A 25087-nucleotide genomic window follows, 5' to 3' on the forward strand; every position below is an offset into this window, starting at 1 on the left:
AGGCTACACCACAGTAATACTAATCCTGGAACTTTTCCTTGCAACAAAGCCCATTGCCAACTTTCTCCACCTATTTATTCAGGGGATACCATCACTGGACCTAACCATGTTAGTTGCAAGATCAAGGGCACATTCCCATGCACTTCGAGCAACATTATATATGCCATTATGTGCCAACAATGCCTTGCCGCCATGTACATTGGACAGACTGAACAAAACCTTCACCAAAGAATAAAAGGACATAGAGCAGACATCAAGAAACTCAATACACATTAGCCGGTAAGTGAACATTTTAATGGAGTGCACCATTCTGTTAAAGACCTGAGAATTTGTGTCCTGGAACAAAAAGAATTTAAAAACAGATTACAGCAAGAAAGTTGTGAATTTGAATTCATATTCAAATTTGATACATTAACACGTGGTATGAACAGCGATATCAGTTCCTCACACGTTACAAGGACTGCTTCCCTTCCTTTGATTCTTGTAATTGTCTCCGGCAGGATACTTAACATCCCCCATCTCTCTGCCACCTACTTCAGTCCTATGCACTTGATTTGTCAGTTTTTATTGCAGTTTTTTTTGGTCCTCTGTAGTTACAAATGTCAGTCTGTATTGTGAATGAGATTGATTTGATGAAGTTGGTCTGTCCCATGAAATCTCATCACCGAATGAATCATTTTGTTAGTCTTTAAAGTGCTACATTTCTGCTGTTTTGTTTTGTTGGAGTACAGACTAACGTGACTACCCCTCTTACTATTTAGCTGGCAGGTGTGGATCTGGTCTGGCTTGGGACCTGAGTTGTCTAGTCTGCATAGAGTGTGAAGCTTTCCTGCTTATCTAATCACATTGTTCCCCAGCCTCTCCTGCTGACAGGTTCAAGTAGAGCCTTTTGCAAGGCATGGGGCAGGCTGTGTGGTGTTGGAAGTTTGGTTGGAGTTCACCTGAACACTCAGCCTCCATCCACTTTCCTGCAGGAGAGTCATTAATCAAGCTGCTGTCCTGTGGCAAGGCAACATCCTCCCCGCAAGAGAGACACCTAACATGGATGGTTGCTTTGGGGGGTGGGAAGGGCAGGAGACAGCAGCTCCCCAAAGAGATTGGCATAGCCTGAACGGAGTTGCTGTGGAGAAGGCAACGGAGGTTGTGGGGAAGAGGGGACCTGATCACACTGCACCCTTACTTTGTACACTAGGGATCTCTTTGCCTCCCCTTCCACCGTAATATACTATTTCTATCCTCTCTCACACACACCTTCCCTATTCACCAAGGACTTGAATTTCTAATGTGAAATAACTTTGATGAATATTTCGGTCCTCATTCATGCAATGTAAAGGTCTGTGTTTAAAAGTTTTCTTATGAGATACCCATGTGAGGAATTTTTATAACTATATCAGCAAATGCTTTTGTATAGACACATCAGCCAAAAGTGTTGTTGTGCTATTATAGCTTATTTCATTCAGGGAACTGTTACATGCTATACTAGCAAAAATATTCTTTTGCCAGTGCAAGCTGAATTTCTACTAAATATACCTGCAAACTTTTTTTAATATAGACTAGATCAAAAAGGCAACAAAGGGCACAAACTGAATTTCTTGTCCTTGTTAGATCACATTTAAGCTTATCAGTAGAGGGGCAGGGTGAGATGCAAGATGTAGCTCTTTCACTCTGATTTGTATACATCGGGGCATTGAAACCTGAATTTACAGGAAATCTTTTCGTAAAAATGAACATACTGTTATACCCCATAGGTGGATTGCGAAAACTCTCTTAAAAATAATGGTTTTTCTGTACAGTGCTGGAAGGAAAATATGGATGAACCTAATCAGTCTGTGACAGCACTTGAATGTATTCTAACTAACCTATGTCACTGTCACCTGTGGCACTGGGAAGTAGGTTTCTTCACTGACAGCCAACCTCTTTTTTTCTACCTCAGGGGAAGGGTCTGGTAACATTAATGACCCCAACAAGGAGATGCTAGCAAAGACTGAAGTTTCTCTTACACTGACTAATAAATTTGATGTTCCTGGTGATGAGAATGCTGAAATGGATGCAAGGACAATCTTGCTGAAGTGAGTGATGGGTAATGGCCTATAGTAGTTTTTGTTCAATTAAGTGGTAGGATATGAATTTTATGGGTTGGAGTATGAGGGATGAAAAATATAACTGACAGGAAATGGGGAAAAAATGAATCCAAGCCTGTTACAGTGCCCATGGGTTGTAGCCAAGACCCTAGAATTTGTGGTCAGTGAGTTTATTCTTGGTGAGTCCATTGCCATATCATAGTACTAGAGAATTTCAGGTTTGTTATTTTTAAAAAGGTCTCTCCAGTTTTCATAATTCTGAAGAAAACCTTCCAAACACAAGATTGAATGTAACTGATATGGTGAAGTCTCACTGTGTATGTCGACAGTTCGAAACAAGAGCTCTGAGGAATGTGAATTAATTTTTGTCTGAAGCTCACTGATACAATTTTTACTGTGAACATAATTAACAATTTCGCAGCAAATCTTTTGAGCAAAAACATCCCCCAAGATGACTTCTCCACTGCACTTTTCTTATCAATATAAAATTTGTGACACATTTTAAATTTCAGAGAGGGGAAATGTTCAATATATTATATACTAACTGTGATGTTAAATTCAACACAGAAATACTGTACTGTTGCATTACACAACGTCCTATTGAATTCAGTAAACATCTTAAGTCAGATACTCGTTTGCTTCTCAGAAAAAGGAGTCAGTAGGAGCTGGGAATACAAGTGGTAATTTACAGGATTTTTCCCACAAATACTAATCATCTGCTTTAGCAGTATTGTAAACCCCAGAAGTTTAAAATACCAGATCATAAAACATGAGATTGGCCTAAAAATTACACGGCTCTTCTATTAAAAAAATACCATGTTTTTAATCTCTTCTGGTTTTAAATTTCTCTCCCTCTTCCCTCCATTAGTACGCGTGACTGTGAGCAGAATTGGGCTAGCTCAGGGATGGACAACACGTGGCCCATGGGCCAGAATCTGGCCTGCGGAGCCTTTTAATGTGGCCTGTGGAGCCAGTAGTGGCACTATGCCATACTGCTGTCACCACTCACTCCTCCTCTGGCTCCCTGCCCTGCCATGATGAAACAGTAGAACTAAATTTAATTGATTTAACACCCTGCAGAAGGGATCTGGCCATTAAACTAATGAAATTGAGGACCATTATTTCAGTGTGGCAGGGCACAGAGCTGCCCCTGCCATGCTATATGTGGAGGAGAAGGAAGTAGGAGGGCTGGGAGGAGCCCCATAGCTGCGGTGAGGTGGAGATGGTGGCCCAGCAAAGGAGCAGCTGGGAGCAGCAGCACGGGGAGCGCCTGTGTAAGGTAAATTAATCTGGGGTTTGGAGTTGTGAAGAGTTAAGCCTGGGGCTTCAGGGCCGGTTTGGGGCCGTGAGAGGTTTAAGCCTGGGGTTGGGGGGGTTGTTTTTGGGCTGCGAGGAGCTTACACCTAAGGGTGGGGGGGCAGTTTGGGGCTGAGAAGGGTTTAAGTCTTGGTGGAGGTGGTCAGGGCTATTTTGTGTTTGGCCCCTGGAACATGTAAAAAATTGCCATGTGGCCCATGATGGAAAAAGGTTGGCCACCCCTGGGCGAGCTCATTTTCCAACAAGTATATTAATTGGTTCTAGTTCAGTTTACTTCTCTAAAATCCATACTCGCCAACATCTTGAGGTCAAAAAAGGATAGTACACAAAGTTGTATTAACGAGGTATCTGATGGGCCTTGCTTATCTCAAGTCCATTGTAGGTGCATGTGCATGCACATGCCTGATCATCAAATGTTCTCCTTCAAGTGCCTCTGTATATCTGTTCAAGTTAGGTGTGCATGCACTGCATGCACAACTGCAGGAAAGTTTTATGCTAGCTGCTACCCCTCAGGCTGGCTGTGGAGCTCCCAGGAGTGGTGCGGGTGTAGGTCCATATGTATGAACCTGCCGACCTGACCACTTCTCAGTTCCTTTTTACTGCTCATGTGGGCTGTTGGACCTGTGGATGAGTACTTGTTGCTACACCACAGTTCCTAGTTCTTTCTTGTCTAAATAGTTGTAAATAGTTCTTTAGCATAGCTAGGCTGGGGACCGACTGGCTCAGCAGCAGTACAATGGAAAGGGACCTAGGGGTTATGGTGATTGAAAGGCTGGATATGAGTAAACAGTGTGCTCTTGTAACCAAGAAGGCTAACGGCATACTAGGGTGCATTAGGAGGAGCATTTCAAGCAGATCTAGAGAAGTAGTTGTTCCCCTCTATTCGGCGATGGTGAGGCCACATCTGGAATATTGTGTCCAGTTTTGGGTCCTCCAGTGTGAAAAGGATGTGGATGTGCTGGAGCAGCTTCAGCAGAAGGCAAGAAAAATGATTAAGGGGCTGGATCACAAGACCTATGAAGATAGGCTGAGGGATTTGGGCTTGTTTAGTTTACAGAAGAGAAGACTTAGGAGTGATTTAATAGCATCCTTCAACTTCCTGAAGGGGAGCTCTAATGAGGAGGGTGAGAAACTCTTCTCAGTGGTGTCAGATGGCAGAACAAGGAGCAATGGTCTGAAGTTGAAGGGGGAAGGGTGTAGGTTAGATATTAGGAAAAACTACTTCACCAGGAGGGTGGTGAAGAACTGGAATGCGTTGCCTAGAGAGGTGGTGGATTCGCTGTCCCTCAAGGTTTTTAAGTCCCGGCTTGAGAAGGTCCTGGCTAGGATGACTTAGTGGGGGTTGATCCTGCTTGAAGCAGGGGGCTGAACTAGATGACCTCCTGAGGTCCCTTCCAGCCCTATGATTCTATGATAGCTATTGTTTTCCAATTACTTAGCATTAGACAGTCAGCAGATGGAGAAGGGTCTCCCTTCTTCTGTCTATCACATTCAGGGGCTTGGGTCATGAAGAAGTCCAAGGGCTTTAAGCAGTGTAGCTCCTGTTTGAAGTCCATGCCAATGAGCAACGCCTATGACTCCCATCTTCCTTGTTTGGGGGAAGCTTATCCAACTGGTAAGTACTGAGTCTTCAGGGTTTTAAGCACTGCACTTGTAAGGATTGTGACTTTGGGCTCTGTCAGCACCTCATGGAGTCAGCACTTCAACCTCTGCAGCAAGGTTCTGCATCTGGTTCTTCGGTGCGCAGTGCACTGTCCTCTACTCTGGGCCCAGTGCTGAAAAAAGACTCATCCTGGCAGCAGCATTTCACAAAGCTTCTGGTATGGTATCACTCTCTCTCTCTGGTGATAGCCAAGTCATTGGCACTGGCTCCATCAACCCCAACATTTTCAATGCAGGGGGTACCCAATGCCCCATGACCCCGATACCCCAGCATCACACACACCAAGCCCGATCCTTCTAGACTTGTCAAGAGGGGAACTGGTGTCAGTTGTCCCATTCATCAAAGCCTGACACATGCCAGGCCGTGCAGGGACTTATTGAAATGATGCAGTCTCCACCGCAGACTGAGGCCTCTGCCCTTCAACGTTTCTCCAGGGGCAAGCCTGCACTCATGGCCACATCCGTCCCTTGCGAGTGCCTGGCTGCTCAGAGTTCTGGCACCAGTCTGAGTCCTGACTTGACTGCTCATGGTACTGTCAGTCTGGCTTGTGGCCCCAGTCATACTCACATCATCGACTTCCATCCCATTCTGTGCACAGCTACTCTTGTTTGAGGGTCTGCTTGGAGAATGGCTCTGATTCTAAGTCTTCAACATGCACCTGTCTTGATACCATTCTGGCTTGGGCTCTCCCGCTTGTCATTCAGAATCAAGTTTCCTTGGCCCAGTCCAGCAGCAGGCTTGGACATGTTGTGGCACCACTCCCTTTTTGTGATCAGATCCTGTTCTCTGCACTGGTCTCGTTCCACATTCCGGGTAGTCTCAGATCCAGCTTTCAGCTCCCATCTTCTGCGGTGCACGAGACTTCATTTCATCGGTGTTCATGTTGATCCAGTTCCAGGCACAGGTCTTGATCTCAGCACTGCTCCCCATCTTGACAACAGTCTAGCTCTTGACACCACATTTCCTCTCAGTGTCAGTCCCTATGTCAGCACCAGTCCCATTCTGACAGAGACATGTCTCCTCAGTGGCCTCTATCCCAGTGGCAATTCTGGATGCTTTGGGTGTACCACCCCATATAAGGCACCATGCCTTCACCTCAGCCTCCGGTCACCCCTCTTGTTCTCAAGGCTATGGTCAGCCATCCTTCTCTGGACCCTCACCTGTCCACTCTTCTGGTGGAAGCTTTCTTTACCCCACTGCCTGATCAGCCAGGGGTTTCAGCACAGGGGGTGCCCTCATTGGCTTCCTCCAGCTCCTCGCCGCATAAGGCAGTGGCGGCTTCCTCTGACTTGGGTCTTCCATCCCTAGTCTTCCAGGTGCTCCAGGACCTCCTTTGTTGGGCGGCTACCAGCCTCAATCTTTCCATGGAGGGGGTCATATGAGTTGGATGACCCCAGAGTAGATATCCTCACCTCAGAGGGACTTTCATGTGTTGCCTTTCCATTTATGAAAATTACCTTATCCTCTACCATTTGGCAAACTCCAGCTTCTATCCCTCCCACTGCCCGCAGCGTAGAGCTTAAATACTTTGCGCTGGTCAAGGTGTTTGAGTACCTGTACATCAATTTTTCCCCTGCTCCTTGGTGGTGGATGCAGTTAATGAAAAGCAGCGTCAGGGTCAATAGGCTCCACCCTGGAAATCTAAGGTTGCTAAGCACCTGAACCTATAGAGGGGAAAGGTTTACTCCATGGAGGGGGTAAAGGGTGGGCCTGTTGGTTGGGGTGGCTAACCAGTTGGTTATCCTCAGCCATTATTATTCTGACTCTTGGGCCTTTCTTCTTAAATTTAAGGACTCAGTGCCCAAGGACTTGCAGGATGAATTCTTTGCTATCCTGAAGGAAGGTAAAATGGTATCCCATATCTGTTTTTCACACTTGTTTGGACTTGGGAGATGCAGTGGCCTGAGCTATTGCTTCAGACATTGCCATGCATCAAGTGGCCTGGTTATAGCCATCTGGTCTCCTGCCAGAGGTTCAGCAGACTATCCAAGACCTTCCTTTTGATGGATCAGGGCTACGTCTACACGTGCACGCTACATCGAAATAGTCTATTTCGATGAATAACGTCTACACGTCCTCCAGGGCTGGCAACGTCCACGTTCAACTTCGACGTTGGGCAGCACCACATCGAAATAGGCGCTGCAAGGGAACGTCTACACGCCAAAGTAGCACACATCGAAATAAGGGTGCCAGGAACAGCTGCAGACAGGGTCACAGGGCGGACTCAACAGCAAGCCGCTCCCTTAAAGGGCCCCTCCCAGACACAGTTGCACTAAACAACACAAGATCCACAGAGCCGACAACTGGTTGCAGACCCTGTGCATGCAGCATGGATCCCCAGCTGCCACAGCAGCAGCCAGAAGCCCTGGGCTAAGGGCTGCTGCCCACGGTGACCATAGAGCCCCGCAGGGGCTGGAGAGAGAGCATCTCTCAACCCCTCAGCTGATGGCCGCCATGGCGGACCCCACTATTTCGATGTTGCGGGATGCGGATCGGCTACACGTGCCCTACTTCAACGTTCAACTTCGATGTAGGGCGCTATTCCCATCCCCTCATGGGGTTAGCGACTTCAACATCTCGCCGCCTAATGTCGATTTCAACTTCGAAATAGCGCCCAACACATGTAGCCATGACGGGCGCTATTTTGAAGTTGGCACCGCTACTTTGAAGTAGCATGCACGTGCAGATGCGGCCCAGGACTGTTTGCAAAACAAACCACCTCTTGCTTCCATAGCCTCATGGATTCGAGGAACACTATGAATTTGGGCATACACACACTGGTTATGCAGCTAACGCCATTTAAGTTGTAGCCCCAATTGAGGCTTTTCCAACTGCATTGGCACTTGCACTGCTACCAATGCAAGACCCACTACTCCCGCCATAAGCCTTCCCATCCATACTCTGGGGCTAATCACAGCCAGACTGAGCCATCTTCCATCACCAAGCACTCATTTTGATGGTGTGCCCAAAGTCAGAGTGAGTGCTGCCAGATCCTTGCCTCGCATTCCTCAACTAGCTATTCCCATTCCTTCCTGCCTGACTGGCCATTACGTTGGATGGGTGGGTCCTTGGGACAGTTGCATCGAGCTATGCCATCCCTTTTCATTCTCCCCCACCTTCCTGCCCTGTCCTCCGCCCATCCCTCTTCAGGGACCTGCCTCACGAGCAGCTCCTCCTCCAGGAGATACAATTGTTTTTGGCCCTGAGGGCAGTGAAGGAGGTTCCTCCTTAGTACGGGGGCTGGGGGTTCTATTCCCATTATTTCCTAGTCCCAAAGGCAACGGGGGAGGCCTGTGACCTGTCCTGGACCTCAGTGAACTCAACGAATTTGTTGTTTCCTACAAGTTCTGTATGGCCTCCATAGCTACTGTTATTCCGACCCTGGATTCAGGGGACTGGTACGCCACTCTCGATTTAAAAGGATTCATATTTACGTGTCACAGTCCGGTCTTCATATTGGCTACCTGCATTTTAATGTGGGCCACCTGCACTTTCAGTTTTGGCTCATCCCTTTGAGCTCTCCACAGCCCCCAGAGTGTTCACCAAATGCATGTTGTTGGTGGCAGCCTTCCTTCACTGCACTGGTGTTCAGATTTACCTGTACCTGGACATTTGGCTTCTGTGGGGTCATGCATTCCACCAGATGGCTTTCACTAGGGAAACTCTGGACAAGCTGGAATTCTTGCTCAGTCTGGCAAATTCATAGAAGTAATCAGGGTGATTCTCAAAGCCATAAAGGTGAGGGTGTTTCTTCCTAACCATTGTTTCCAGGCACTCACCCAGCTTCTATGCTCCCTGTCCAAGTTTCTGGTCACCATGTTCAGTATGTGCTCCACCTGCTGTGCAACATGGCAGCATGCACATATGTAGTCCCATTCACCAAGCTGCACCTTTTCCGCCCTCCAGGTGTAGTTGGCATTTGTGTATCACCCTGGCTGAGACAGCATGGGCATGGTTGTCACAGTGCCATGACATGTCTCTGACACCATCCACTGGTGGCTAAGTCCCCAAAATGTGCTGGTCGTCGTTCATTTTCACACACCCCAATCTACCTACGTCTCTGGTAACAGGTGCATCCACTTTGGTCTTGGGGGGCACTCCTAAAGCATCTCACCTCTCAGGCAGAGTGGTTAGTGGAAGAATTTCCTCTCCACATCAACATGTGAAAGCTTCAGGCTGTTCACTTTGCTGTCTAGTCTTCCTGTCTCATCTCTGTGGCCACTGTGTAACAGTCCTGACAGACAACACCATGGCTATGTACTGTATCAATGGACAGGTGAGGTGCATGCTCCTCCTGGGTCTGTTGGAGGTTCTATGCTTTTGGGAACCTTGCACAGCCCACTCTATCCACCTGGAAGCATTTTATGTCGCGGGGGTCCAGAACCAACTAGCAGATCACTTTGGTCGCATGTTCCTTGCTCATAGTGATCGATTTAATGGTTTAATGATTAATGGTTTTCAATCCTGCTGGAAAAGTATAACTAGTGGGATTCCGCAGGGGTCTGTTTTAGGACCGGTTCTGTTCAATATCTTCATTAACGATTTAGATATTGACGTAGAAAGTACACTTATTAAGTTTGCAGATGATACCAAGCTGGGAGGGGTTGCAACTTCTTTGGAGGATAGGGTCATAACTCAAAAGGATCTGGACAAACTGGAGAAATGGGCTGAGGTAAACAGGATGAAGTTTAATAAGGACAAATGCAAAGTGCTCCACTTAGGAAGGAGCAATCAGTGTCACACATACAGAATGGGAAAGGACTGCCTAGGAATGAGTACAGCAGAAAGGGATCTAGGTGTTATAGTGGACCACAAGCTAAATATGAGTCAACAGTGTGATGCTGTTGCAAAAAAAGCAGACATGATTCTAGGATGCATTAACAGGTGTGTTGTGAACAAAACACGAGAAGTCATTCTTCCGCTCTACTCTGCGCTGGTTAGGCCTCAGCTGGAGTATTGTGTCCAGTTCTGGGCACCGCAGTTCAGGAAGGATGTGGAGAAATTGGAGAGGGTCCAGAGGAGAGCGATGAGAATGATCAAAGGTCTAGAGAACACGACCTATGAAGAAGGGCTGAAAGAATTGGGCTTGTTTAGTTTGGAAAAGAGAAGATTGAGGGGGGACATGATAGCGGTTTTCAGGTATCTAAAAGGGTGTCATAAGGCAGAGGGAGGGAACTTGTTCTTCCTTGCCTCTGAGGATAGAACAAGAGGCAATGGACTTAATTTGCAGCAGGGGAGGTTCAGATTGGACATTAGGAAAAAGTTCCTAACTGTCAGGGTGATCGAACACTGGAACGAATTGCCAAGGGAAGTGGTAGAATCTCCATCACTGGAGATATTTAAGAAGAGGTTAGATAGATGGCTTTCAGGGATGGTCTAGAAAGTGCTTGGTCCTGCCATGAGGGCAGGGGGCTGGACTCGATGGGCTCTCGAGGTCCCTTCCAGTCCTACTCTTCTATGATTCTATGATTTGCATGGACATCCTCCACTCTTGTCTTCTGAAAATGGGGCTTTCTCCAGCTGGATCTTTTCGCATCCCAGAGTAACTGCAAGTGTCCTTAATTCAGCTCCTTCTGAGGTCTCAGCCCTGGCTCCTTAGTGGGCATATTCCTGATATCGTGAAACTCAGGGCTGCTTTATGCCTTTCCCCCCATTCCCCAGATGTACAAGATGCTCCTCAAGGTTCACAGGGAGCAGGTGGACGTTATCCTGGTAGCCCCAACTTGGACTCTTCAGCACTGGTACACCACGCTGATGGAGCTCTTGGTCCTTCTGCCTATTTGGCTTCCCCTGCTTCTGGACCTCATCATGCAGGACCACGTCTCCTCTGCCACCTGGACCTTTGTTGTCTTCACCTCAAGGCATGGCACCTTTGTGGATGAACCTTTTGCTAAGAGGGCTCACTTCTCCTGGTGTCATCAGCACAACTTCTTATAGTAAACTCCTGGGCCAGGAGGTTGCCAGGTATTCAAACATTCTGGATAATAGAGAGGTATACTTAGCAATGCGTATCACTAAAGAAAAACAAGATTAAGAAACAAACAAAATGTATGCAGCATACTGTGTTTGCCGACAACAGTAGGATTGTACACTGTAAACTTATGCTGTATTTATTTGTATTTACTTTCATTATACTGTACTTACAGTGAAAGTAAATACAAATAAATCCACAAGGTGTGGTGAACTAAAAGGAAAAGGATATCTTGATTTTGATGGGCAACTTCAGTGTGAAAATTGGAAGCATAAATACAGGCAGAGAACAGACCATTGGAAAAGAAGGCCTAGGCAACATGAATGAAAATGCTTCAGTGCTTCAGTGACTTTTCTTTCTTTAATGGATTAGTGATAGGTGGTAGTGTTTTTCCACAAAAAAAGAATCCATAAGGTCACTTGGGTTTTACCAGACCACCAGTCAGAAAACCAGACTGATCACCTCTGTATCGGCAGTTCTTTCAGAAGACTGGTGCAAGACATCTGCACTAGAAGAGGACCAGATGTAGGTTCAGACCACCATTTGGTCATGGTAAAACTCAAGTTCAAGAGGTATACCACAACAGTGACCTAGCCAGGACTGAAATTCAACATGGAACAGCTGAAAGATTTAGAGACAGGAGCTGGTTTCCAAATGGAGTTGTCTAACACACCAAAACAGCCTGGAAAGAAACCTGTGGTAAAACATTGGAAAAGAGGACAAGGAGTCACAAAGAATGGATCACAGTAGAAACTCTGAGAAAGGTAAAGGAACAAAAGGACAAAAAGCAGCAGTCCAGCAAAACAAGAGCAGCCAAAGTGGAAGGTCAGAGACTGTATTCAGAAACCAACAAAGAAGTTAAAAAAGGCTGAAAAATGGGACAAGAAGAACGTTGTGGAAAACCCTGCACAACAAGCTGAACAAGCTGTAGGACAGAGAAACTTGAAAGAGCTCTATAACATCACATGGAAGCTAGCTGGGTCACAGTGTACAATGGATCATCCAGTATGTGATAAGGAGGGGCATGTGCTAACAAGCCCAAGTGAGCAGCTCAGTAGATGGAAGGAACACTCTGAAGAGCTACTGACCCGCCCTGCCCTCTTGGAGCCTCCCGAGCTACCACCTACAAATATACTAGTGCAAATCAACAGCAGCAGCCCTACAAAAGAAGAAATCAGAAAAGCACCTGGTCCGGACAACATCACCACAGAAACCATCAAGGCAGGTGATGAGACGTCAGTCAACATGATGTATAATCTGTTTGGGAAAATTTGGAGCAATGAGGAAATCCCACAAGGCTGGAAACATGGCTACCTTCTCAAGCTTCCGAAGAAAGCCAACCTGAAGGAATGCAAGAACTGAAGAGGCACCACATTACTTTCTATTCCAGGAAAAGTGTTCAGTGGGATTCTCCTGGAGAGAACGAAGACAGAAATTGATAGGCCGCTCAGGGAAGAACAGGCCGGCTTCCAAGGCGAGAGATCCTGTACTGACCGAATAGCAACTCTCCAGAGTGATCATAGAACAGTCGATCAAGTGGCACTCGCCCCTGTACATAACCATCATAGACTTTGAAAAAGCCTTTGACAGTGTTAATAGAGACACTTTGTGGAAACTGCTGCAACACAGTGGCATCCCATCCAAAATGATTAGTTTGATTCGTTCAATGTATGAACCCTCAATGTGCCAAGTTGTTTACAATGGTGTCTTGACAGAGTCCTTCAGCATACTGTCAGGAGTGCTACAAGGGCACCAATTGTCACCTTTCCTGTTTTTGGTCACAATGGACTGGATTATGAACAGAACAGCAGATGGCCATCAACAAGGCATTCAGTGAACACTTTTCAAACAGCTAGAACACTGATTTTTGTGGTGGTGTCTCCCTCCTTTCACACCAACGTGAAAGCGTGAAAGAAAAGGTCACAACACTAGACAAAACTGCCTCAGTGACTAGACTGAGCATTAACAAGGGAAAGACCAGGACAATGAGGACCAACCAGTCCAACACCACCACCATCTCCCTGGGAGGGGATAACCTGGAAGATGTGGAGCTGTTCATCTACTTGGGAAGTGTTATGGGCACAGATGGAAGAACAGATAAGGGTATCAGTGCCAAGAGTGGGAAAGCAACAACTGTATTCAAGATTCTCTGTCCCATATGGAGTTCACAAATAGTATCTGTGAAGACAAAACTGCAGATCTTCAACACCAGTGTGAAGCATGTGCTCTTGTATGGATGCAAGACCTGGCGTACTAAAAAGGCTTCAAATCACAAGCTACAGACATTCACAAACAGATTCCTGAGGTATACCCTTCACATCAAATGGCAAGACTTTATCACAAATGAGGAGCTTTGGAACAGAGCAGGGCAAGGCCCATTTGACATTGAAATCAAAAAAAGAAAGTGCGGATGGCTAGGCCACACTCTCAGAAAACCGTCTTCCAGCATAGTTTCTCAAGCTCTCACATGGAACCCGCAAGGAAAACATGAAAGAGGAGGACCTCAGACAACATGAAGAAGACATACTGAGACTGAAGGACAACAACTGGGGTACTCCTGGAGCCAGCTAGAAGTTTTGTCCCAAGACAGAGTGAAGTGGAGAAAACTTGTAGATGACCTATGTTCCATTCATAGCAGGGTTAAGAAATAGTAGTAGTAGTACTTATGGAAATTTACTTATGGCTAAAATGCCAGTTACTTGAGAGTTCTGGGTGATAGAATGCAGGATATGAAAACATCTATTTTACCTATGTCTATGTCTGCCCTGCCAGTCCTGGACTACCTTGTTTCCCTGAAGCTGCAAGTTCTCACTTTTTCTTTCTTCAAGGTCCATCTGACAGCCGTCTCAGCCTTCCATTTGGGAGGGCAGGCGATCTGGTTTTGCACAGTCCATAGTGGAGCGCTTTCTCAAGGGCATGGACTGCCTCCACCTGCTGGCTGGTTCCAGCCTGGGACTTTGGCCATGTGTTTCCTTCTCTAACTTTCCTGAAATGTGGCCTTCCTGATGGTCATTACCTCTGTCAAAAGGGTGTCTGAGCTCTGGGTCCTCATGTTGAAGCCCCCATTCACTGTATTCACTAATGACAACGTTCAGCTCCACTCTCACCCAGCCTCCCTACTGAAAGTGGTCTCTGTCATCCATAGTAGCCAGGACATTTTCCTTCCTGTTTTCTATCCTAAATCTCACAGTTCCCCATGGAAGCAGCAGCCACACTATCTTGATACGAAGTAGGCACTTGCAGCCTTTGTAGAACAAAAGATCTCACAGCTCTTTGTGTGCGTTGCTGATCAAATAAAGGGGCTTCTGGTTTCATCAAAGCATATCTCTTCCTGGCTCATGTCCTATATGCAAACATATTATGACCTCACTAAGATTAACCCATCTCCTGTTACGGCGCTTTCTGTGTGAGCTCAGGCCCCTTCAACTGTCTTCCTGGCTCATGTGCCTCTCCAGGAAATCTGTTGTGCATACCTTCTGTCTCACTATGCTATTGTGCAGCACTCTGGACAGAACACAGCCTTCTAGGCCACTGTCCTGGGTTTGGCTAGTGAATCGCCTATCTTGAAATAGATATGAGCAAGCACTCGAAGAAAAAAACAATTTCTCACCTTGTTTTTACTCACCCTTGTAACTCTTGTTGTTCAAGATGTGTTGCTCATATCTATTCAAAACCCACTCTCATACCCACTGTCAAAGTAACCAGCAAGAAGGAACTGAGAAGCAGTCAGGTTGGCAGGGTCATACTTAGGGCTCCACACTGGCGCCACTTCAGGGGCTCCACAGCCGACCCAACAAGTAGCAGCTAGTGTAAAACTTTCCGACAGTCATGCATGCGGCATGCGCACACCTAACTTGAATAGATATGAGCAACAGATCTTGAAGAAAAACAGCTAGGATGACAAGTAACTTTTGCCTTATCAGTACCCATAGGGCCAGCTGTATTGCCCCTTTAAGTGCAGTGCTCATTTGCTAGGATACGGGTTGTACCTCCTAAAATCGTCACTCTCTGTTCCGGCAGCATCCCTTATCCAACAGGACTGGGGATGCTCCTGGACCAGAGATCCAGAGCAGGAGGACAACCAGCTGGCAGCCCCATGGGCAGCAGTGAGGCCATGGCCAGAGGCAGTGTCCCTGGGCAGGGCCAGGGCCAGCACACCAAGGATCTATGACCAGTGGCCCAGCAGGGAGGGGCCAGGGACTGGGGGGCCATTAACCTTCCCTGGTCAGGCAAAATCCCTCGTTCAGGACCACTGAGGTCCCAAAGGTGCTGGACCAGGACCTCTGTCCTGTCGGTTCCCTCTTAATGCCTGTAGTTGTCTGTTGGAATGGCTGACAACTGTTATTCTGAGCTGACAGCCAGTCATAGAACACTAGAACCGGAAGGGACTTCAAGAGGTCCTCGAGTCCAGTCCCCTGTTCTAACAGCAGGAACCTTAGATCATCCTGTTAGATGTCTGTCTAACCTGCTCTTAAATATCTCCAGTGATAGAGATTCCACAGCCTTCCCAGACAATTGATTCCAATGTTTAACTACCCTGACAGTTAGGAAGTTTTTCCTAAAGTCCAACCTGAACCTCCCTTGCTGCACTATCTATTTATTAGTTAATTGCTAGCAGTTAATGTCCCAGCTGCAGTTTAAGCCCATTGCTTCTTGTGCTATCCTCAGAGGCCAACAAGAACAATTTTTTCCCTCTTCTTTGTAACCCTCTTTTAGGTACTTATAAAGCACTATCATGTCCCCTCTCAGTCTTCTCTTTTCTAAACTGAAAAAGCCTAATTCTTTCAGTCTTCCCTCTTAGCTCATGTCCTCGAGACCTTTAATCATTCTTGTTGCTCTTCTCTGGACATTGTCCAATTGTCCATATCTTTTTTAAAATGTGGTGCCCACATGTGGTGTCTGTTAATGCATCCCAAAATCATGTTTGCTTTTTTTTTTTAAACAGCATCACACTGGTGGTTCCTATTTAGCTTGTGGTCCACTATGACCCCTACATGTCTTTCTGCAGTAGTCCTTGCTAGACAGTTGCTTCCCAGTCTGTATGTGTGAAACTGATTATTCCTTTCTAAGTGGTGTACTTTGCATTTGTCCTTATTAAACTTCATTCTGTTTACCTCAGACCAATTCTCCAGTTTGTCCAGATCACTTTGAATTCTGACCCTATCCTCCAAAGCAGTTGCAACCCCTCCCAGTTTAGTGTCACCTGAAAACTTAATAAGGATACACTTTATGCCAATATCTAAATCATTGATGAGGTTATAGAATAGAATCCGTCCGAAAACAGACTCCTGTGGAACCCACTTGTTATGCCCTTTAAGTATGACCGCAAACCATTAATAACTACTCTCTGGGAACAGTTATCCAGCCAGTTATGCACCCACCTTATAGCAGTCCCATAAAAGTTGTATTTACCTAGTTTATTGATAAGAAGATCAGTTCCAGAGGAACCCCTTTCTGGAGACCATGGAGGAAGTGCAGAGGCTTGGGTCTGCCTTGAGATCACCGGTATCAGAAATCAGTGTCTTGCACAAGGAAAATGGTACTGACTGCACAGTGACCGGAGTTTGTGATGAGGAATCTGGAACTGGAAAAAAGACTGCCTTCACAGCATCAGTAAGCGGGATTGACAACAGGATAACAATCTCAGGACAACTATCAGAGCCACCACAAGACAACAGTAACTGTGACTGCAATGATAGTGACTGATGGTAAATATTTGCTGATCTTGCTACATCTTCAGCAGTTGTACCTCTCTTACACGAAGGTCCACCTGGCAGCCATTTCATCATATCCCCCAGTCCAGGTCAGATCTTTCTTCACCCTTCCAGAGACTGTTTTGAAAGCACCTCTATCCATACCAGTGGGACTCACCGCCCCACCCCTCCTTTGGGACCTGAATTTTCCCCTGTACAGTCCATGACCAGCACCAGTGGAAGTCTGGAAGAGCCCTTTAACCCATTGCTTTGGGTGCATGGTATCTTTTTAGATGCTGTCAAGACCTTACAATGCTTGCCGGTGCTCTAACTGAAATCTCATGCATCTCAGAGAGATCAGTCTCTGCATACCCTGGAATCGTAGACTCATCGGGTTGGAAGAGACCACAGGAGGTCATTGAGGCCAACCCCCCACTGAAACCAAGACAAGTCCCAACTAAATTAAACCATCCAGGGCTTTGTGAAGCTAGGACTTAAAAATCACTAAGGAAGGAGATTCTACTTCCTCTGTAGGTAACCCCTTCCAGAACTTCACCATTCTCCTAGTGAAATAGGTTTTCCTAATATCCAGCCTAGACCTCTCCTACCACAGCTTGAGACCATTACTCATTGTTCTATCATCTGTCACCACTGAGAAAACAATTACAAAAGGTGAGTAACCTTGCCTTTGCAGAAGTGATGCATAAGTGTTGACAATATGAGTGCTGTTGACTGGCTTGCAAATAGTGGAGCCCTGCATATCTGCTGATAGTGGAGCTTATACCTGTGTAGGAGTCTGTCCCTCCCCACTTCCCAGGGACAAGTGGTGTAGAGGGTGCCAGGGCAGCAGGCTCCTGTACTGCCTACTGGGAAAGAATGCAAGAATCTGCATCCTAAATCTCCCAGCTGGAGGGACTGAGTGTTGGCTCAACCTAGCCCAAGGCCCCCTCCCGCCTGGTGAGCTCTGACCTGTAGAATCCCAGTTCTGGGTCCCTGCTGCCCCTCATCACCAGTCCCTACTGCCCCTTACCCCAGTCCTTTCCTGCTGCCTGCCTTTTCTCTTCATGACACTGCCTTCTCCTTGCTCATCTCTCTCTACACACACACACACACACACACACACACACACACAGAGAGATTTGTTGTGTAGATGGAAGTAAAAGTCAGATCACAGATTGCAGTTTGGATGAGGTATTGAGCCTGGTGGCCATGGATCAGATGTGGATCCACATTTTTGTATCCACATGGGGCTCTGCCAGCGTGAATATGACTGGCTTCATATGAATCAATGACACCTTCTTCTCTCATTTGAGAAGAGGCATAGGATTGATTTTTTTTTGTTTTGTTTTAATGCTGTTTTGTTTCTACTCTCCTCCATTTCTTTTAAGCACAAAGCGTTTGATTGTAGATGTAATCCGGTTCCAGCCGGGGGAGACACTGACTGAGATCCTGGAAACTCCAGCCACCAAAGAGCAGGTACGGAAAAGTAGTATGTCCCCACTCCTTAGGATATGGGATTCTTTTAAATTTAGATGTATGTGAGTGCAGATACATATGAATGCCAAATCTTTGGATTATAATACATATAGGAACATAAGAATGGCTATACTGTGTCACACTAAAGGTCCATGTAGCCCATTAGCCTGTTTTCTGACAGTGGCCAATGTCAGATGTCACAGAGCGAGTGAAAAGACCAGGTAATCATCAAATGATCTCTCCATTGTCATCCATTTCCAGCCTCTGAGAAAAAGGCTCAGGACACCCTTCCTGCCCATTCAGGCTAATAAGTATTGATGTACCTAACCTCCATGAATGTATCTAGCTCTTTTTTGAACCCTGATAACATCACAACATCCTCTGACAGATGGCATATCAGTATTTGAGATCTGTGTATATTAAATTGTGATGCATATATGTGGTGTATTTGCAACAGGGGGGGCAGTTGTTGGTTCCTGGCTTGCCAGAACAGTTTACAGTATCAGTCCTGGGGCCACTGAGTAGCAATTGCCAGAGCTGGTGATGCGTTCCTGGGGCTGGGGCTGCCAGAACAACTGACCAGCTGACAGCTATCTGATCCTGGAGTAGCTGATGAACTGGCTGTCAGTCCCAGGGCTACTAGAACAGCTGACCGACCAGCTATCAGCCCCATGGCTGCCAAAACAGCAGCTGCGAGGGGGCACTAGGATAGCTGACCAGCAGTCAGTACCATGGCTGTTAAATAGATAACTGGCAGCCAGTCCTGGACTGACTGGACCAATGGCTTGGATTGGATCAGCCCCTTTGGGGCTCAAGTACCAACTGTCAGCTTCTGCCATTGGAGTAGCTGAAGCTCTGGGAACACTCTCTTTTTTCCCCCTTCCAGGGTATTTTTCATAAAATCAGGGTTACGCTCTTGACTTCTGTGAGATTTTGTTTATTGCCCTCAACCCATCCTCAACTCACTTAAAATACCCGATGGAATCTTAACCTTACATATACCCTTAAATATATCTACCCAACTTGTAATTTTCTTCTGTCCTAGGAAGCAGAGCATCAGAGAACTATGCAGAGACGAGCCATTCGTGATGCCAAGACCCCTGACAAGATGAAAAAATCTAAGTCTGTAAAAGAGGATAGTAACTTGAATCTTCAAGAAAAGAAGGAGAAAATCAAGACAGGCTTGAAGAAATTGACAGAACTGGGAACTGTGAACCCAAAGAATAGATATCAGGAGCTAATAAATGATATTGCCAAGGTATTCTGACAGGAGGTGGTTTGTTAGTTGGGTGTTTCAAATTATGGCTTTGTCAATATGTCACTTGTATGCAATAGTACAGGTAGCAGGAATATTCTGAGGCATTTAAATAATGGTGACAGCTACCTCTCAGAGAGATGGGTGACACATTCTCTGCTAATAAGATCTGCAGACCTTCACATACACACAGGAATTCACTTTTCTCCTGAACACTTTATTGATGGAGCCTCATTGACTGGGAAGAAGAGTGTTTTATTTTCTTAGGTCAAACTTCCTGAGAATCAGTAAGTGTAAATAAAAATTTTCCTCTTTTTCACTTCAGACCTTGATGTATGAGCTTGACATTTTTGTTACTCCTTTTTAAATTCACTTATTATAAAATAATTTTAAATTAACATATTTTAAAATAATTTATTAACAAAATTATTCATGTAACAAAACCTAGGGCATTTAAATATAAACTAAGCCTTCATAATACTCTTTCAAAGGCATCCTCCTTAAATAATACTCAGTGGAGTTAAAAAGGAGAAATAAAAAACATCATTGCTTGTCTCATCCACTCTTATAGTGGTGGCAGTTTTGACTCTAAATATTTGCCAAAATTAATGCATCAGAGAGATATACAAATACATAAGTAAAATACGTTGTCTCCTTTTAGAGATCAGGTATGAATAAATCCTTAAATGATGCCTAATTATCCAGAACAGTAATAGAAGCTAATTTGGAAATGACATTTTCATCTCTGTTAATATAATCAAAACAACATTTCTAATAATAAAAAAATAGTTGATGAGGGAAGAAATGAAAAATGGTGCACCAGTTTTATTAAACGTACATTTCAAGACAGTTGATTTCTGTTAATAAGGATATATTTGGTCAGAAAGTCTGTGAAAGGGCTAATTAATGTCTATATTAAATTTAGAAATGTGTGTTCTAAGGGGAATCTACGAATATTGTACAGGCTGAACCTCTCTTATACAGCAACCTTGGGATTTGACTGGTGCTAAATCAGAGAATTTGCTGAACTGCAGGAGGTCAATATTGTCCAGTAGCATTACCAACACTTTCACTGCTTACTGGGGGCTTAGAAGAAATTTAAGGGTAAATTAGAGCTAAATACCAGCAAAGAAAACAGAGAGACTTTGTGAGACTGTGGGAAACTTGGCCACACCCGTGATAAGTAGACATCCGGCTAACTAAAATCGTGCCGGACCACGGATGTTGCTGGACCAGGGAGTGCCAGATTAGACACTATCAAACTATATGCTGCCTTGATAAAGGGAGCACTTAGTTATGACTCAGTATTAAAGCTTCACACATCTACTATCCTTACCTAGGACATCCGGAACCAGCGCAGATACCGTCAGAGGAGAAAGGCTGAGCTGGTGAAGCTGCAACAGACTTACAGTGCACTGAACTCTAAAGCCACCTTTTATGAGGAACAGGTGGACTATTATAAAAGTTATATCAAAACCTGCTTGGATAACTTGGCCAGCAAGGGCAAGTGAGTACCTCAGAGCCTTACTGGGTTTTGGGAAAAGAATGCATAGATCACAGCTGAGAAGAGTTATGCCACTACCTCAAATCTTCTCATTTGGGCTCCCTCGGAGAGTAATTTTCTGAGTGAGTGTCTTAGTCAGTGTTCCCTGTAAGCCAACCAGGTGCTGCCCAGCTGATTGACAGAGTCTCCGCAGTGGACAGCATGTGTTTCTATTGGTGATGCACATCCACACATACCTTGGTGTGCATAACAATATTTTTTTCACTCATGAATGGAAAATTTAGAGAGAAGGCTGGTCGTCTTCGGCATGAAAAAATATCAGTGTAAGCCCTGGAGGGAGAACTGAGTTGATGGTAGGAAGTTCTGGGATGGAGGAGAGTGGCTGGGTCATATGAGAGGATGAAACATACAGAAGGGTGTGGGGATGGCTGTAGGGGACACTAGGTGGACCGAGGAGGAGGAGGAAAATGGTTGGGTCTTAAAAGGACAAGTTAGAAGAATGTAACATTCAAGATGTACTGTGGGTGGAGATCTCTAGGAATGTTAAGTTCAAGAGCGTGATACGATGGGTTGTTTATTCTGCTTCACATATGTATACCATTTCATAGCTTCTGAGGCTAGAAGGAAAGATTGTGACTATCTGTTGGACCTTCTGTATACCCAGGCTTTAGAACATCCCCAAAATGATTCCCATAGCAGATCGTCTAAAAAAAATCAGTCTAATTATTTCACTGTTAAAAGATTACAACATATTTCCATTGTAAATTTTAACTTCAAGTTTCAGTCTTTGAATCATCTTAGATCTTCCTCTCATAGATTGGAAAGCACATTCATAGAATCATAAAACGTTAGACTGGACAGGACCTCAAGAGGTCATTGAATCCAATCCCCTGCTCTCATGGCAGGACTAAGCACCATCTACACCACCCCAGTAAACTATCTAGATCACTGTCTAGACCATCTTCCATGTCTATCTAACCTGCTCTTAAATATCTCCAGTGATGGAGATTCCACCATGTTTAACCACCCTGACAGTTAGGAAGTTTTTCCTAATGTCCAACCTAAACCTCCCTTGTTGCAGTTTAGTTGTTGCAATTTTTCTCCCTCCTCTTTGTAACCCTCTTTTAGGTACTTGAAAACTGGTATCATGTACTTTCTAAGTTTTCTCTTTTCTAAAGTAAACAAACCCAGTTATGTCAGTCTTCCCTCATAGCTCATGTTCTCTTGACCTTTAATCATTTTTGTTGCTCTTCTCTGGACCTTCTCCAATTTCTCCACATCTGTCTTGAAATGTGGTGCCCAGAACTGAACACAGTACTCCAGTTGAGGCCTAATGAGCACTTAGTAAGCCCTGGTGGCTTGCAGACATGTAATTTTTCTAAGTAATATTTAACTTGTTCTTTTTTATTTTATATTCTAAACCTACCCCCTTCCCATTAGCATTCACAATGTTAGACATTTCTGCATCAGACTTCTTGGTGAAAACTGAAACAAAGACATCATTAAGCACCTCTCCCATTTCCAAGTTTCCTGATATTGTTTCTCCTTCCTCCCTGAGCAGTGGACCTACCCTGTGCTTGGTCTTCCTCTTGCTTCTAATATATTTATAGAATGTCTTCTTGTTACCCTTTATGTCTCTAGCTAGTTCAAGCTTGTTTTGTGCCTTTGACTTTCTAATCTTGCCCCTGCATACACTTAATGTTTGTTTATATTCATCCATTGTAATTTCTCCTAATTTCCACTTTTTATATGACTCTATTCAAGTTTTGAGATCATGCAAGATCTCCTGGCTAAGCCGTGGTCTTTTACTGTACTTTCTATCCTTCCCATGCATCAGTATAGCTTGCTTCTGGGCCCTTGATAATGTCCCTTTGAAAAAGTGCCAACTCTCTTCAGTTGTTTCCCCCTTAGTCTTGCTTCTCATGGGACCTTCTTTAGCAGCTCTCTGAGTGTACCTAATCTGCCTTCCTGAAATCCATTGTCTCTATTATTAAATTTCTTTCCCATATAGCTACTTAATAGTGGTAACTTCTTTTTTTAAGAGTAGTGTTTAGTCCCTTGATGGGTATATATACATCCAGAATGGTGACCTGCATGCACATCCATCTGTCTGTCCTCTCTTTTTGGGAACAGGATGTGGGCAGTATTCACTGTGAGTGCTTGGGTGGCCACCCACGAGAAATTCAGATGCCTGCCAGTTGATTAGCAGAGCTCCCACATCACCCACAGATAGCACCACGTGTTTCGACTGGTGGTACACAGCCACTCTTGCTTCGTTGTACATAAACATTTATTCTGCATGAGGGTGGAAAAAATTAGAGAGAAAATTGGTTGAGGGTGTTCTGTGGTACTGGTTAGGGGGAAGAGAAGGGAAGGGAGGTGGCCAACAGAGGGTTATATGGGAAGGCTATAGCCAAGATGTGGGTCCTCATTTTGTCCTGAAGAAAATCGTGGTAAAGTGCAGCTGTGGAAGAGAACTCACAGTCATGGACTATTTGACAAGATAGCTCAGTTCTTCTTCGAGTGTCCCCGTGGGTGCTCCACATTAGGTGTCGGGCTCGCCGGGCGCCGCAGATCGGATCTTCCAAGCAGTTTCTGCTGGACCATGCATGCGCCGGTGCGCACCACTCCCTTGTGCCCTCCTGGCCACGTGCGCGATCCGGTCCCCGCCAGTTCCTCTTAACCGCCGTCAGCTGCAGACGGAATCCGACTAGGCTACGGCCAAGGTAGCGTATCCAATGGTTTTAGCTGTTTTCTTTAAAGTTTTCAAGTTCTTAGTCTATTGTTAAGTTAGCCAGTTGTTATTTTCAAAAAAAAAAAAAACAAGAAACAACAAGCGGGATGGAATTCAGTCCAGTCCTAGTAACAAGCGGAGCACCGGAGGCCAGGAGCCTAGGGCCATTAGCCCTCCTGCCGCGGCAGGCTATCGGAGAGGGGGAAAACAGCACAGAGAAGGTGCTAAGTACCCCATTAACAACTAAAAGACTCACCAACAATGTCCTCTTCAGGATTCAAGAAATGTGAGCCTTGCCGAGAGGCAGTGCCAGCGTCTGATGGGCACAGTCACTGTATAAGGTGCCTTGGGGAGTCCCATGTCACGCAGAAATGCTCCTTCTGTGCAAAATTAACAGCCAGAGCAAGGAAGGACAGGGAGATGCGGCTTACAATGCTGCTATTCGACAAGGCCCTCCAGCCGGACGTGCTGGAGCGACCGCAGCAGGAGAGACCCTCTGGGGTCCATAAAAGGAAAGCCGCCTCCCTCACCCCATCAGCGCAAAAACGGAGGAAAGTCTCCCCAACCCGATCCCTGCCGGCAGCAACAGCGAGCGGGACGGGAGGAGCGCACAGCCCCCAGCCGCAGCAACAGCTGATCGGCAGCGGCACGGAGAGCCACGTGGAGGCGGCTCAGCCTCCGATGATCAAACAGCCGCCCCGCACCGCAGGCAGGGTGGCGGCTAAACAAGCGCCGGTACCGGCGGCACCGCAGGCAGCAGCACCGACCCCTGGGGAACCAGCAGCGCAGAGCACGCAGGCACGCAGCCTGCAGGCACCGGAGGACACCACCCACGCGGCACTGCCCAAGAGCGTGCCGAGCGCGGTGCGGACAGGGCCGAGATCCCCTGCACGTCAGGGGACAGAGCCACCCCCTCAAGGGAGGGGGAAGGCTGCACAGAAAACAAGGCACCGCAGCCCCTCTCCAGACAGGGCTGCAGAGTTGCTTTCTCTCAGCCCTCTGCTCATGCTGCAGACTCCAACTAGAAGGCAGGGGTCCCCCCAGCCTACCCGGAGCCCCCGTCTCCATTTTTACAACCAGCCTCGCCCTGGCTGGGACCACCTTCACCCTTCTTGGGGTTTGAGCCGCTGGAGTACTATCACAAATCGCTCTCTCCAGTGTCCCGTGTCTCTCAACGATCTCGCTCCCCCAGACACAGGGGGTACGCACCAAGGGAGTGGTCCAGGTCACCTTCCCAAGAACAGTGCCCATGCTGCCATGGTCGTCCCTATCACGCGGGGCATAGACACCACCAGCATTCTACCAGGGAAAGATCCCCACAGACGGTCCCGTATCCCCGAGGGCAATTGCGAACGGGGACAGAGACTCAAGTATCTCAGGGGGAACTGGTTAT

At 46.1% G+C, this 25087-nt stretch overlaps 1 protein-coding gene across 3 annotated transcripts in view; it reads left to right on the plus strand.

Annotated features, from left to right (window-relative positions):
* Positions 1–25087, plus strand: part of IQGAP1 (IQ motif containing GTPase activating protein 1) — a 335028-nt gene that overhangs the window by 278842 nt on the left and 31099 nt on the right. For all 3 annotated transcript variants that reach the window (XM_075006488.1, XM_075006490.1, XM_075006489.1), the window contains 4 exons: positions 1934–2069; positions 18114–18201; positions 19247–19459; positions 20797–20963. In XM_075006488.1, the coding sequence (XP_074862589.1) occupies positions 1934–2069; positions 18114–18201; positions 19247–19459; positions 20797–20963 (604 nt within the window). The remainder of the gene's footprint in view (positions 1–1933; positions 2070–18113; positions 18202–19246; positions 19460–20796; positions 20964–25087) is intronic.

Source organism: Carettochelys insculpta, chromosome 12 (assembly GCF_033958435.1).
Source record: "Carettochelys insculpta isolate YL-2023 chromosome 12, ASM3395843v1, whole genome shotgun sequence".
NCBI classification, from domain to species: Eukaryota; Metazoa; Chordata; order Testudines; family Carettochelyidae; genus Carettochelys; species Carettochelys insculpta.